This window comes from Uranotaenia lowii, chromosome 1 (assembly GCF_029784155.1).
Source record: "Uranotaenia lowii strain MFRU-FL chromosome 1, ASM2978415v1, whole genome shotgun sequence".
NCBI lineage: Eukaryota > Metazoa > Arthropoda > Insecta > Diptera > Culicidae > Uranotaenia > Uranotaenia lowii.
The window spans coordinates 91,624,117-91,640,189 of NC_073691.1; the positions used below are offsets into that span (position 1 = coordinate 91,624,117).

Sequence of the window (16,073 nt, forward strand, 5' to 3'; positions counted from 1 at the left end):
TTTTCAATGGAATATCTGTAGTATGAATAACTTAGAAAAATTTGATATGATTTTACAAACTATTGAACATATAAAGACTGAAATCGATGTAATTGTGATTTGTGAAACGTGGATTGTCGACCAAAATTCTTCACTTTATAATATTCCGGGTTTCAATTCAATTTTCTCTTGCCGGAACCAGCCACACGGTGGTCTTGCAATGTACATAAACAAAAACTTAAAATTTAAAATTAAAAACAATATAAATCATGGTGGCCTTCACACTATCAGTACAGAGCTCTTTATAAATGGGCAATTTATAGATGTACACGGTATATACAGGCCACCTTCATTCCCATTCAACGATTTTTGTGATAATTTAGAAATGTTATTGTCATCTGTACCTGACAAACATTCGTGTTTTATTGTAGGTGATATAAATGTTCCAGTGAACCTGAAGAATAATAACAGCACTGTGAAATATAAAACTTTGCTCGAGTCTTTTGGATTTGAATGCTCAAATACTTTTGTAACCAGGCCCAAAAGTCAAAACATTTTGGATCATGTGATTTGTAAGATTTCTGATCTTCAAAGATTGAAAAATGACACAATTTATACGGATGCCAGTGACCACTTGCAGGTTATAACTACCTTCAAACTTTTGGCTGACAAAAACAAAATCTTTTTAGAAAAGTATTTAATTGATCACAGAAAACTTAGCGAACTATTCCGAAACTACTTGCAGACTATTGTTGCTGTTGAAGATGCTGATCTCTGTTTACAAAATATCATTTCAACCTACAACTCTTTGCTTGAAACTTGTTCTAAAAAAGTTGTAAAATGTGCCAGCCTCAAAGAGAATAGCTGTCCATGGATGACTTTTGATCTTTGGACCTTAATAAAAATTAAAAATAATTATCTTAAACGCCTGAAACGTGATTCTGGTAACTCCCATCTAAAAGATATGCTCGCTCATGTTTCCAACAAAGTTAAAATGTGTAAAAGAAAATGTAAACAAAACTACTACTCCTCCATCTTGAATAGTACTCCTAACTCGAAGCTTTGGAAGCACATCAACAATATTTTAGGTAGATCTAAGATGAAAACTTCACTTTGTCTGGAAGTAAATAATATACGTATTGAAGACAATCCTGGAATTTGTCGAAGTTTCAATAATCACTTTACAAATGTTGGAAAAGAACTAGCTAGAGAGATTCCTAAGAACTCTTCCTTCAACACTTTTTCCTATATGGAACGAAACTCCAACTCAATATTTTTGTACCCTACCAATCCAAATGAAGTTAAAAATATTATTATGGAATTAAAAAATAAGAAAAGTTGTGGATCTGATAAGATACCTACAGCACTTCTCAAATCCAACATTGAGTTTTTTGGAAATATACTCTCACAATGCTTCAATATCATAATAGAAAATGGAGAATATCCCGATTGTTTGAAAACCGCGAAGGTCATACCAGTTTTTAAGTCAGGAGATTCTGCCAACGTTAATAATTATCGACCGATATCTACTTTGAGTGTTTTTAACAAAATTTTTGAAAAGCTATTAACAGTGAGGTTGAATAAATTCCTCAATGACAATAATATACTTTATTGTAGACAATATGGTTTTAAATCTGGGTCCAGCACTTTGATTGCAATATGCGAATTAGTTGACTCAATTATCGAAAATATTGATTCCAAGAATATCATTGGTGGTCTGTTTCTGGACTTAAAAAAGGCGTTTGACACTTTAGATCATAAAATACTCCTGACCAAACTAGAGTACTATGGTATACGAGGTGTAGCCAATGACTTAATTCGAAGCTACTTATCAAATCGAAAGCAATTCGTGTCGATTGATAACACCAGCAGTGCACTTGAAAAAGTTGAAATAGGGGTTCCACAGGGAAGTAATATTGGACCATTACTTTTCCTGATATATATCAACGACCTAAGCAAGCTTCCCTTACATGGTACTCCTCGTCTATTTGCCGACGATACTGCACTTTTTTACCCTGACAAAAATCCTAACACAATAATAAGGAATATGGAGGAAGACCTCAAATTGCTACTTCAATATTTCAACAGCAACCTTTTGTCATTGAACTTTTCGAAAACTAAATATGTGATGTTCCACTCAGCACGAAAAATTGTACCTCCACACAATGATCCATTGGTTGGAAGGAGTACCATTGAAAAAGTAAATGAGTTTAAGTATTTAGGCATACTTTTGGATGAATCGCTTTCTTGGAATAACCATATTACTCATATTCAAAGGAAAGTGTCCTCGTTTTGTGGAGTTCTGTGGAAAATTAAACAATTTGTACCACGTCATGTTCTTTTCAAGCTTTACTATGCGCTCATACATTCCCATCTAAATTATTTGATAGCTGTGTGGGGCAGGGCCTCTATATCGTCTTTATCTCGGCTTCAGACCTTACAAAACAGATGCCTGAAAACTATTTTAAATTTGCCTTTGCTTTATCCGACATCAGCACTATACTCAGACACGTTGCACAATATATTGCCTTTAACTCAGCTTTGTGATTTGCAAACAATGATTTTTGTGTTCGATAATCTTCGTTCCACTGATACCTCTCGTAATTTGAAATTCACTGTAGTACCGCGCACCCACAATACCCGACAATCAAACTATTTACAATGCAGTAGATCTTGCTCGGCCTTTGGTCAGCGTAGAATATCTTTTACCGGACCTACTAAATATAATTCTTTACCGCAAGAAATAAAAAATTCTCAAAACCGTAACATGTTTAAAACGAAACTAATACAACATCTTAAGGAAACGCTGAACCTATAACAACCAATCATCATGCCAGTTTTTTTTTGTAATATTTTTAATTTGTATTTCTCATTTTAATTTGTAATTTAAAACTTTTGAACTTTAATGATTAAGCAGTAGTGTAATGTTCTTAAAAAATATTTTTTTTCTGTTATTTGTTAATTTTACTAAGTAAGCAAGAAGGATCTCTTAAAAGGAAACCTTTTTCCACTGAGATCCCTTCTCTACAATAATCCTTTAATCATAATATACATTTCCTCGCATTAAATATATTTTGTGTTCTCAACATGCTTAAATTTTTTGCTCGCGTTTATTTGTAAACTTTTGCTGCCAGACATGTTGAGAACTGAAGTGTCCATTACCAGGGGACTCAGTTGAGTTTTTTGGTGTGGGGGAGTGTGGCGGGCCATTAAGAAAAAAAAAAAAAATTTAAGTTTTCACACACTCCAACCACTTTTTTTGCTTTATTTTGAAATATATTAACACTGCTTCACTGCTATAATTTCATATAATTTTTGATAAAACTGTTTTACTGTTTTTATTGAGACATTTCAACTTCTATGAAAAGTGAATATTGTGCTTCCAAATGTTTTCGATGTTTTCCAACCCCACCTTTAGACGGGGGTTATATTTTATTTCTCCTACCTACGTTTTTTTTCAAAACATCAATCCAGAATGGTGGCAACTCTTAAACCTAACTGTCAATCGATTTTTTTTTATCGAAAAACACTTCGATCAAGGATTTCTGAAAGCACCTGATTGATCAATAATCTTTCTTTGAGTTGTACAAGATTTTGTACGTTATACTTAAACCGAAGGTACTGCAACAAACATTCGTTCTACGGCTGCATTCGATGGCATAGTGTTTTATTTAATAAAAGGTTTCACTAATACTTCTTCATTCCCAAAAGTTAAGGGAAAGATGTTGTCCGTGTAACTCTCTTCAAGCCAAGATACCATGAGTTTTCTAGTTTTTTTTCTTGAATATTTTCCGCTTTATCGTCTGGAAAATCTAATAATTCACTGTAGAAGTATAGATTATTAGAATTGCAGTGCTTTTTCCCTTTGATATCAGTGCTTAATTTTGTCAGCTCTTTTTCTACATCCTTGAACATCTGATAGAGTCGGCTTTCAATGAATGAAATTTTTTAAGCCAATGCAACTGAAATTGTGTGTGGAATGAAGCTGCTTATTGGCATTCCCTGTCGTCCATTAAATTATCGAATCTGTAGCTTATCCCATTGAGTAATGCACCAACAAGACGCATTCAGAAGAATAGTTTTCTTTTAAGCTTCTAGTTTCAGTTTTGTTGCCAGCATTAAACAAAGAAAACAAAACTAAAAAAAGAAACATAATACTTATCTTAATATCGAGAGCTCTTCTTTTCAGATCGACGTATTGATCGATAAGAAATTTGGGTTTCTCCGGAGGTGGGTTGTGCTAATCCTTACGCGGAAATATTGTTAAAACCCTTTCAAACGCGAGAATTCACGGGACGTCGACAAATAGCATACGGAGCTGTACGAATTTCCAGCTCTCCCCTGTCTTGAAATGTTTTTCCGTTCTTGTATTTCATTTTTACTACTCACTAACAAACTTTTAAAATTAAGGTTCGAAAACACATCAAAATTTTTCCGCTGAAAAAAAAAACACTTCTGTCATCGACGGTCACAGCCTACCGAGATCATACTTTGAATATCGTTTATTCCAGATTTTCTTGATATATCCAGGCTCGCCCATAACTCAAACAAAAAATTTGAGATTAGCCAAATCTGGCCGGGATGCCCAGATATTTTTTAAAACTTACAGGATTTTGCCCGTGTTTATTCAGATTATTTACTAACTCAAATGAAAAACTCCAATTTCCCTTAGAATGCTTGCAATAAAGCTCAGTTGGCAAGTCAGCTGCTTTCTGAGCCGATGTCCGTGAGTTCGAGCCCAAGAGTAAACATCGGTCACAGTTGTGCCGGATAAGTTTTTCAATGACTGTCCGCCAACTGCATCGTTGATATAAGTCGCGAATGACATACAGATGTTAAAACGACTATAATCGGAACAAAAAAAAAGAATTGCTCTTTTTAGATACGTGTGGTAGAAAGTATTCTCCGTTGGAAAGAATGACCGTGGTGTTAAATTCCCAAAAAAGCAGCAAGCCTATAACTCGTAGAACGCCTGATTTTTCTGAGACTAAAAGCTATTGCAGCACTACCAAAGAGTCGAACATTGCTTACCATAGCGTAGCATCCGGGGTTACGAATTTGCGTTTTAGTTCCTTTACGATAATAGCGGAGGACACTTGTACAAGAAAAATTGGCTCGAGGAGAAGATTTATAGTGTTTATGCCTCCTGGCCAGGCTAGCTCAGATGATCGATCAACTAATGATGAAATTAGCTTCGAATAAGGACGCAGATTTTTAAATTTACATGTCTATGTCTTATATTATCGTCAAATCAATTTGTTGCTGTTCAGACGATTTGAATGTGGTGGCTTGGCCAAATGTTTGGTTACTCACCCACGAAACCGCTTCGCTGGTACGCTCTCGTCGACGATCCTGTAGCATACCGTGTCATCACCGTCCGAAATGTCGCAACCGAAGACACTTTCCGGTTCTGCCGGCTGGCTGTGATGAAGCCCACGGTCTTCCCTGAAGTTTTCGTCAGCTTGGTTGGTTGACTTGACGCGATGATCTACTGGGCGAACAGGTGACCGGGAATCGAACATCCGGATTCTGCTGCTTCCGACAACCTTGGCCAAGAACGGATACAAATACACCGTAAAATGCTCGGAGAGCGGGCCGGAAGACGGTCGTCGAATTTATCGGAGCTGTCTGGGGATTATCTGCCAACTGGCTGGAATCTGCTCGTCAAACGGGCCGGAACTCGGCCTGTGCATTAACCGGAAAACACTCGGGAAGATGATGTCCAAATTGGCCACACGTATGTTGGAGATAACAATGAAAAACTGAGCAATCAGTAGTCTTCTCTTGGTGGTTCGATCAATGGCCGTACACCTCCAATAACGTAGACCGACTACTCGGATAGACCGGAGAGCACTCGACAAATTTGGCCGGAAAATAATGCCCTTATGGACCACCCGTAATCCGACGGCACGCTGTTTCGAACAGACCGAAAAAACTTGAACAATTGGGCCGGGAAATGATGCCTGAATTGGCCACAGGCGATCCAACGCCACGCGGACTTTGAATACACCGGAAAGAGCTCGGCAAGATTGGGTCCGTAATGATGCCCGAATCCACACGTGGACCGACGCCACACCAACAACGAATTGGCCGGAAGAAGCACGGTAATTCAGCCGGGAAATAATGGACTAATTTTGGTCACACGTTGACCGACGCCACGCTGTCGATGAACCGACTCCAATTCCCTCGGTCGAATTGACCGGAAAGTGCTCGTATTGGCTACCAGAAAACCGACGCCGCGTCAACAACCGATCGCGCACTCCCACCGAATATGACTTCCCCCTTTCTTTCTGGCGTGTCTCCAATGTCAGTCTGGTTGTCATTATTTTTTCTTTTTAGGATGTCAGATACAGGGTGCTTCCTCCGCTTCTTAACCCGAGCTACAGAGTGGAATTTTTTTGTACTTTTTGATTTGACGGTTTTTTATTTTGGAATTTTTCTTTAGACATGTATGTTTCCGAATTGATTCATGAACAATAATGAATCAAGTATAATTGTAACTGTAACACACTGGTGCGGATTTGGGTATTCAATAAAGCCTAGGCTATGCTCATCGCCCTTCTTTAAGCGGTTTTGAACTTATTGTTATTCAAAGCCTTGTTGCAAACAAAACTTGCTATAAGATTTTAGGTATGAGCGCAGCAGCTCATAATTGTTGCTCGTTCCCTAAAACACATTCAACGAATTCCTCATCTTCGCTTTCAGAAGTTTCATCATCCGAGTTGTTTCCAGGAAAATGATTCTCAGAAATTGTCAAAACATCAGTTTCAGATCCAAATTATCGTAAAGTTTTTTCAAAATTCCGAGCATTGTCAGTAGTTCTACGAGTAATTCTGTGTAATATATTGAAATTCAGGTGAATTTTGTCGGATATGTTAGTTAGAATTAAAAAATAAGGAATCAAAACAGGAACTGTGAAGTGTCAAAACCATTAAGGTCAGCTAATGCGTGAATCGTTGTTGTCATGTTGTCATCATACACGATAAACTAAGCTAACACAGCATGTGATTTTGAGTTACCCAGCAATGTTGGCAATTTATATTGAGAAGATATCTCAGAAACTGATAGCAATTAAGGACTGATTCGGAGTTTGGGAATCAGCTAGAATAAATAAGCGACCAGATTGGAATCGTTATGTGTTCATACACGGACTTGACGGAGGGAATCAAATAAACGGTAGCTCAATTCCAACAAAAACCTGCGTCTGAAAACTCATTTCTCAGCAGGTTATGGGTTCAGATCCGTCTGATTTGGAATACAAGCTAAAAAAAAGGTCATCACTTTTAGCGAAATTTCCGTTACTTTATCGTAGCCTGATTTTTATTTCACCAGTTCACTGATTTTTGAAAAAAATGCTGGCAACCCTACTGGCAACGATATGAAGGCTATGAGAGAAAATCTTGCGATCTCTTGCATTCTTCCAATAGGAACGAATAAGGTGTCGGATGATGTCTAATTCCCAGTAAACATGAATCGGCAGAGCGGTAACTCAAATCGATAGAGGGATCGTATCGATCTCTCTTGCGATTTTGCATCATCTAATCGGTAGAGAGGAACACACCATACGCGTGCCTTGAGTAAGTGCCACGAAATAATCTAAGACACGCCTTCCAGAGAAACACACGAACACAATCCGAATCGTATGTTTCCCTTCAAGACGCGTGTTTGCCTGCCTGATAAGTCGTTTGCTACGATTAAAAGCACACATATAAAATAAACACGGGGATAAAAGGCGAGCACACTGTACGAGTGTACGATTCGAACTGATTTCGCATGTACGCATTCGTATTCGTTGCCTCTAGGTATCTGGGCAGGACAAACCGAATGAGAACATAGTTGCATTCTTGAAGTGTCGCCGAAATTAACCGTTTTATCCTAAGTTCGGTGACTCAACTCTAAATTGTTTGCATGCTTTGCGATTTCTGAGAGGTCGCGCTTACTGGGTTGGTGGACACACTACGAAAAAAATCTGCAAGATTACATCACATATGATGTAATTGATGTAAATAAAAACAAACATCACAAATGTTCAGAGCGAGTTAAATATTACATGCCTGTAAAATTATGCAACGTGTATAAAAATTATGTAAATTTTAAAACCACTGAATTTAGGTAAAAAAATCCTATTGGATTTTATTTTATTAATCTGATCCAATGGAGTTTTCTCATCTTACAATAAAAAACATTCCTCTTATGATAAATATCATTTATTTCACAGAAGAACAAATAACTTTCAAACTTTCATCTTTAATTTTTTTTTCTGAAATTCCGGATCAAAAGTAGTGTAACGTGGGGCCTCTTCCAGAACAGCATCCAATGCCTCTGCTTTTCGGAGATCTCTGGGAAGCCCTAGAAGTAACCTTTGGCTGTTGAACGTTAGCTGCGAATCAAGAATAACCGATATTTTTTGCGGTGGAAGGATACAACAGAATATTTGTTTGAATAATGCGATATAGTTAAGAGTTGAATATCAAACTTGTTTTGGAATCTAAGAATTAAATTAGTAGATTGAAGAAAACTTTTTCAATAATTTATTAAAATCCAAAAAAACAAGGTAAAGAAAAAGTTCAAAATCAAATAATATCATATAAACGAAAATGGTTAGCATTCGGTTAGATTTTTTTTTTTGTTGACTTGCATCTTAACGTTAACGACATAACAGAGTTAAATACGAAATCGTTACATTAGAAACTTGAGTTGAAGCATTCAAATTTACAACAAGAGATAAAATGCAGGATGAAACCCGTTTATACCATCTTCGACACGGCTAAAGGTAGTAGGTTTAAAAAGCAAAACCTTACTAACTACAAACATTATTAGCAAAATCAGTAATGATATGTGCCGGTTCTGTAAAACTGAAGTAGACACTGCAGAGCACTTAATGTGCGCCTGTGGATATTCTATGACAGATCGACTTAAAGTTGTTGGTAAGCGAATCTTAACGCCCGATGATATTTGGAAGATGAAGGCCAGTAAGGTGGTAAGAAACACCATCCCAAACTGGAATTATGTCTTGATTTCGTCTACAACAGACATCTCGATTAATGATAGAGGTACGACGTGATTGGGTTCAAATAAATTGGTCGCAGTGGATTTACTCATACAAAAAAATAAACGTTATTCAGGTTAGCATGTTTGTTATGTCCAAGTTTAATCACAGCTAACATTTCGATAATCTGTAAAGATAAATAAAAATGTGAGCAGCTGAATGGCCACTTTGTATTGTTATTTGAATGGTTGCTAAATCAGTGGAAGAGACCATTCGAATGTACTGTAATTTAATATTTCAAGTACCGCAAAGTTGAGAATCAATTATTTTTCATATCAAATTTTTTTCGAATTTTACTCACCATCTGTCCTCCAAAAGCGATTAAGTGCGGCAGCGTTCTGAAATTGATTTTGGGCTTTTTTTTTCATGCGTATTAAATTGTTGATGAGAGGCAGACATTTTATCATGTCTTCCTTAATATAAGAAAAAATCCCTGCAGTTCTTTCCATGAGACTTCAATTTGTTACACAGTCAATGATTTAATCTGACAACACAGTCGGTTTAGAGGCGGTTTGGTGTACTTTTTCGACTCGGCCGCAACATGGAGGCTAAGGTTGCGAAAATAATTATGAATAATTCCCGAATGACGGTGGTCCGCTTATTTGACACTGTTTTTAGAAAATAATTTTGTTGCGTCGTTACCAGAAATTTCCTCTTAGTAGGAGAACGCTTCCATTATTCGTCCAGCCATTTCCTGTTATTCAGAACTAGTTCTATACCTGTAATGGTTAAAAATAAACTTAGTAGTAATAGATAGTAATGCAACTACATCTACTATATCTAATTGTCTTGAACGGTGTTAGAAGAATAAAGGTTTTACATCAAATTGAGAAAATAAGCACATCATATATTCAAATCATTCAAATTTCAGCATTCCGATTCAGACTTCACATTAAGATTCCAAATTCAGATTTCTAAGCCAAATTTCAGCTTTCAGATTTCCAACTTAGATTTCTGCTTTCAGATTCGGATTCCAAATTCAGATTAAGCTGTCAGCTTTTAGATACAGAATCAGATTCAGATATTTTAAACGGAAACATATTAAATGACTCAATTGCGTTATGGGTTTTATTCGAAAATACGAAGCGCAGAATGACGTTTTGGAAGAACACCAATGAACTAACAATCTAAATGTCAACTTCCAGATGTCCACATTGATTTTGTTCCTAAAGAAAATAAATTTAAATATTTTCTACCTTTTGTACGAAAACGCGATCTTTCCAATCGGTACAAAGAATACGTACCATTTGGCACTATTCCTTCCGTTGAAGGGGTTGCTGTTTGTCCAATTTTTTGTGTAGGATAATTTCTTCCAAGCTTCAATCGAATTGGCGAAATGTTTTTGTTGAAACTCACTCGCGACGAACCGACGACGATCGACTGTTTATACCGCGGGGATTCTACAGTACTGACGAGCCGCGTGGCGAATATAAACAACAACAGAGAGTCTCAAGTGAGAACGTCAATTCGCTATTGTTTCAAGAATCGATGAAGAGTGAAATCGTAGTGTTCACTGGAATTGTTGCCAGTTGAATACTACGGAGACCAATAGGGAAGTGTTGCCAATATGGCGGATGGATAATCCAATTATCAATATTAATCACAGATAACAATATCAATCACTATTGTAACCTGACCTTTTAACATCACTTGACATAAATAAATATGATTACGATATCAGTTTTCCGATACAAATTTGCGTTCATTATTTCAATATTACAACAGTTTTCAGTCTTTAAATTTTCAGTCGAAGGTGAATTCGAACTTCTCCTTTTTCAATAACATCCATAACGAATAAGATCGACTCTTGTTTTCAGCTCAATTTTTCAGTTAGTTCTTCATTTAGCAGTACAAGGGTTACTATTGAATTCATGAGCTGAAAATAAATTTTAAAAAATATTTTTTTATGTAATCACAACAACTTCAATGTACAATATATAAGAGAGAATGGGGATACTTGATCCCAATCCCACGTCGTCTTTTGCATTTTCTGACAGCGTGTAATATCTAGTTTATATACTCCAAAAGTTGGAACGATACATGAACCCGTAGATGCACTAGAAGCATTTTTGTGAGAGTAAAAAAATAGCGATATTTTTTAAGTTAAGGTAGACTTGATTCCGGGAGCCCTAGTCCTTGGAAAAAATCAAGGGAAAATTCAAAAAAGAATGTCATTCGACTATTTGGGTCATGTTTTTTTCTCATTTCACAATTTATAAATGTCAGAAAAAGAAAATTCCAAAACTATGTCTCAACCCTAGTATCATTGTATACTTTAAGGCGCTATTTTCTGAATGTAAGAGAAAAACAACTTTCTCAACTCTTGAACCCTTAACAATGTCTAAGATTATTTTCAAATTTATCACAATTTAACAGCATTTCCCCCAATGGGCACAGATCCTCATTGATTGCTATTTGTTCTTCTCCCACAGGTAAAGGAAGACTGGAAATTTGTGGCCATGGTGCTGGATCGGTTGTTCCTGTGGATCTTCACGATTGCGGTCGTCTTCGGTACGGCCGGAATTATCCTGCAGGCGCCCACGCTCTACGACACCCGGGTGCCGATCGATATCAAGATGTCGGAGATTGCGACAACGACGGCCAAGCCCTACATCGCAAAACCGGTGCTATAAGTCTGGAGAGGAATTCCTATAGGGATATTGTTGTTTTTATTCTTGGAACCACAACCATTTAGAAGAGAGGCCGCCACGATTCTGTGTCGCCGTTGTAAGGCACGGGCGGACAATTGAGCAGAACATACCGGCAAAACGATGGAGCCGCCGCCGGTCTATTCATTGGCCTTTCCGCCCCAACCCACCCTTCCCTGGTAGGTCGGAGGAAACAGGAAACGCCTCCAGAAAGCGGGCTGACGTGCTTTTTTTGTGTGGTCGCTTTCTAGTAGGAACAAGATTTAAATTCCCAGTGGATAATAGACGTTTTTATCAAAAGGAATCGGACGAACGAAAATCTAGCAACGTAGAAACACAAATCTAGGAGAACAAAAAAAAAATTCTTCAACATAGCCACGTGGCTAAGGACAGCAGGAGAAAGCCGAAGGAAGAAAACAAGTTTATAAAGCATTTTCTTCTTTAATTCATCTCAAGTGGTTTATAAGAAAGAAAAAAACGATTTTGAAAAGATAAAAAGCAACAAACTGAAGCAAACGACGAGAGTGTACGTCTACTAAATAAGACAACAAACGGAAGAGAATACTAAATCGCACACGAGTGTTTTGTTTTCCATTGTTTATTGCGCGAGAAGAAAGAGAACTGAGAAGCAGAACTGTTTAAAATTTTATTAACGTTTTAAAACTTGTACTGGTAGAGATTTTTTCGAATGACTAATTGGGAGATCAACTTCTCCATTTGAAGGTGGGAAAGGGTAACTTTAAAAGCAAAACCAAACTACAGTGTTCGTTTATTGTTAGGTTTCTTTTTCATTCACCCACGCCGTTGTGCCATTGCCGGAAATGGGACGAAATAGAGCTAGTAAGAAAGAAAAAACTTAGGGAAAAGTTACATTGTTGTACCACTCACAAACCTTTAAATCAGTTCACAACGACACACATTCATCCAAATCTTACACACACATGCATACATAAACGAAAAAAAACTTCACTTATCCTAGGAAGGGAACCGGAAAAAAAATCTCCAAACGGGGGTTCCTGGTTTTGGTTGTAACCGATTACGAAAACGTTGGATGTTTTTAATCAAGCTTAAACTGATTTCAATCCATTCAAAATGACACCATTTATTATTTTCCAACTCGCCAGGTTCCTTGATAAAAGACAAAATAAACATGCCGAAACGTCGGACGTAGTAAATAAACATCGTTTTATGATTCGTTTTAGATAGAAATCGCATAGAAATCTTTTCAACAGAAATTATCATTTTCTTAGTCTCTGAAGTTCCAAATCTTTCATGAAAAAATTCTTTATTCAAACGCCTGAATTGCGACTATCTTTTGAACCATTCTACGTTAGATTGGCATCACCGAAGTAGTCAAGGAAGTGCGCAAGTTTTTGTACCCAAAACCCCAGTCCTGAGAGATTGGAGGCTACGGCGGGCTCTGGAATTTTCTTTTGAATTCCTAATGATTTCTTCGACATTCTTAAAGTTAGTTAATGAGGTTCCTATCTAGTTAACAGTTAGGTAACAAAAATCAGGAAATCTGAACTTCGGGTACCGAACTTAGAAGGCTAAACGCTCAACTCTTACTTATCATTTTAATCGGAAGGTCTGGTTTCTATACACATACTTATTAGGATCTGTGATAAATCTGCGCGAGACATTCATTCCACATTTCAGAAGTAATAAAGTGTCCCGAGCTTCAGTTGATTATTTCATCGGAACTTCCTTCAATCAGCGATTACCCAAAGATTTGAACATTTACTACACAAAGCAACAAAATTCACATTTTCCCGAGGTACAAAGAACTTTCCCAAAATAAAAGTTTTAATTCAATGATCAACTCTCCCCAAGTCCACGAGAAATTTTGACCTCTGAAGAAAAAATTAAGGTATTTTTGTTTATTTTTTCCCAATTTTGTAAAATACAAGAATTTAAACAAAATTTGAAAGAAGTTTTCAGACAAACTCAATTCTTAGACATTTTTGAAGCATAAATCAAAGCGTTTTGCTGTCTTCGACAAAGTTGTTCAAATGATTAAAATCTTCAATATCAACTACTCGAAGACTTTCTACAGTTATGTTAAAAAAGATTTATTCCCATTTTTTAAAATTGTAGAATTTCATTGATTATTTGAATGCGTTGTATCTCTGAAACTAAAACATATTTGCAAAGTCTAAATCTTTGATTGAATAAGGGTCAATAAATAGGAAGTGATAGTAGGTTAACTGTGAAGAATTCTTTCAACATGATTTTGGTGGCAAAAGAAAGAAAATAAATTCAAACTACTTCGAAAGGCGTCATACGTATTTTAACAAAACATTAACTTATTTTGGGGTTAATTGGGACATGTCTATAAACGTGTTTAGGATCCTCCAAGATTGTGGGAAATAATGTAGAACTCAAAAAAACTTTCTTTTAAGTTGAACTAGAAGTAAAAAAAAATCTTGAATGTCTTCGAGTAGTTTAGCCCCTGGAGTTAGGCACTACCTGTAACATTTCTTAGAATATAAGTGAGGGCGATGAAAAACTACTGGGGTTTGAAAAAATCCCAAGAATATCTAAAGCAAAAAAATATGCTCTGATTTGCGTTTAAAATGATAGAAGCTTATATGAACACAGTGTTGATGTTGTAAGGAGTGTATACGAAAAGAATGCAACACTTTGTTTTGTGCATAACTATTGATGAAAATTTAAGTGAAGCCTCCTAGTGACTTAATGTTTACATGTGGAATTTTTGTGATAATATGTTCAGTGGTTTTGAAGATATCGTTAAATGAAGAAGTGCATCGATTTTAATTTTTGACGCGACGTGCGCCTTCTAGAATGGCTACTATGAACAACCTGTTTTCAAAATCAAGACTTTTTTTATGATGATATCTTTTCTCTTAATCTTGACTTTCAAAATTACTCAAAATTTTTAGTTTTATCGAAGTTATGGCACTTTTGTCAGATTGTCCTCTTTCGGCACTTTTTTTGTGATTGATCGGTGGCAGAAAGCCTAGGACAAATATTCCTCGTCCTCCATCTGCTGAGATAGTACACTGGTTAAGATATCGGATTGGCAAGCAATATAAAAATGGTGTTGTGAATTCGATTCTCACTTCCCTACTGCAATGTGTTTTTTTTTTTTAATTTTCTCGTTTCTGGGATGAATTATCCAATAATGAGTTTCCTTCCCATAAAATGTTTTCTTATCTAAGTTTGTGGCATATCGGCGAATTGAAAATCTAATTAGAGAGCAATTAAGACAGATATGAAAATTGATAGGTGGAAAGGTCAAAGCTAGAGCGCTTTGGGTAGAAGAAACGAATAGATGGTGAAACTGTGAGCTAGGGCATTGTTTCTTATCGACAGCATGACTGCTTGTGTGATTCTTTACCCAGCACCTGCTGGCTGTTTGTAGTAAGTGACGAAGAAGCCACATTGCTACCCACAACCAGCTCAGATGGGTCGAACTGGTTGTGGGTAGCAATGTGGCTTCTTCGTCACTTACTACAAACAGCCAGCAGGTGCTGGGTAAAGAATCACACAAGCAGTCATGCTGTCGATAAGAAACAATGCCCTAGCTCACAGTTTCACCATCTATTCGTTTCTTCTACCCAAAGCGCTCTAGCTTTGACCTTTCCACCTATCAATTTTCATATCTGTCTTAATTGCTCTCTAATTAGATTTTCAATTCGCCGATATGCCACAAACTTAGATAAGAATATATCCCAGCGGCGATCAAAATAAGATAACAAAATCAAATGGCTAAAAGAAGGGGGAAATGGGAAAACAAATAACAACACGATTCAACACGAGGCACTTGGCGAAAAAGTAAGGCACCGGATGGATAACATGCGAAAAAAACAATAAGTAGCAACCATCTGATGTACCTGAACAAGTAGCACGCATCGATAGAATTGGTTCAGCAATCAAAACAGCACTTGTGAGCGCTGCTTGTGTGATTTTTTGCCCGGTCGAACGCAACCTCATGTGTTCGACCCATCTGAGCTGGTTGTGGGTGGCAATGTGGCTTCTTCGTCACTTACTACAAACAGCCAGCAGGTGCTGGGTAAAGAATCACACAAGCAGTCATGCTGTCGATAAGAAACAATGCCCTAGCTCACAGTTTCACCATCTATTCGTTTCTTCTACCCAAAGCGCTCTAGCTTTGACCTTTCCACCTATCAATTTTCATATCTGTCTTAATTGCTCTCTAATTAGATTTTCAATTCGCCGATATGCCACAAACTTAGATAAGAATATATCCCAGCGGCGATCAAAATAAGATAATAAAATGTTTTCTTGTTTCGTTTGGATGTAGTGGTCATGCATCATTTTGGTTGGGAGCTCGAGTCCTTATACCAAAAGAGCTTTTTCAAACATATCATCTTTGACACAGTGTACATTTCAGTCCATTTTCGGAACAGAGA

At 36.9% G+C, this 16,073-nt stretch overlaps 1 protein-coding gene across 2 annotated transcripts in view; it reads left to right on the top strand.

The window, feature by feature from the left end:
- Positions 1-15,066, top strand: part of LOC129739985 (acetylcholine receptor subunit alpha-like) — a 706,505-nt gene extending 691,439 nt beyond the window's left edge. Inside the window, exon 10 of one of the 2 annotated variants that reach the window (XM_055731563.1) lies at positions 11,461-15,066. In XM_055731563.1, coding sequence (XP_055587538.1) covers positions 11,461-11,661 — 201 coding nt within the window. In that variant the 3' untranslated portion in view covers positions 11,662-15,066. The remainder of the gene's footprint in view (positions 1-11,460) is intronic. The other variant, XM_055731562.1, reaches the window with a different exon arrangement.
- Positions 15,067-16,073: the final 1,007 nt, after the last annotated feature.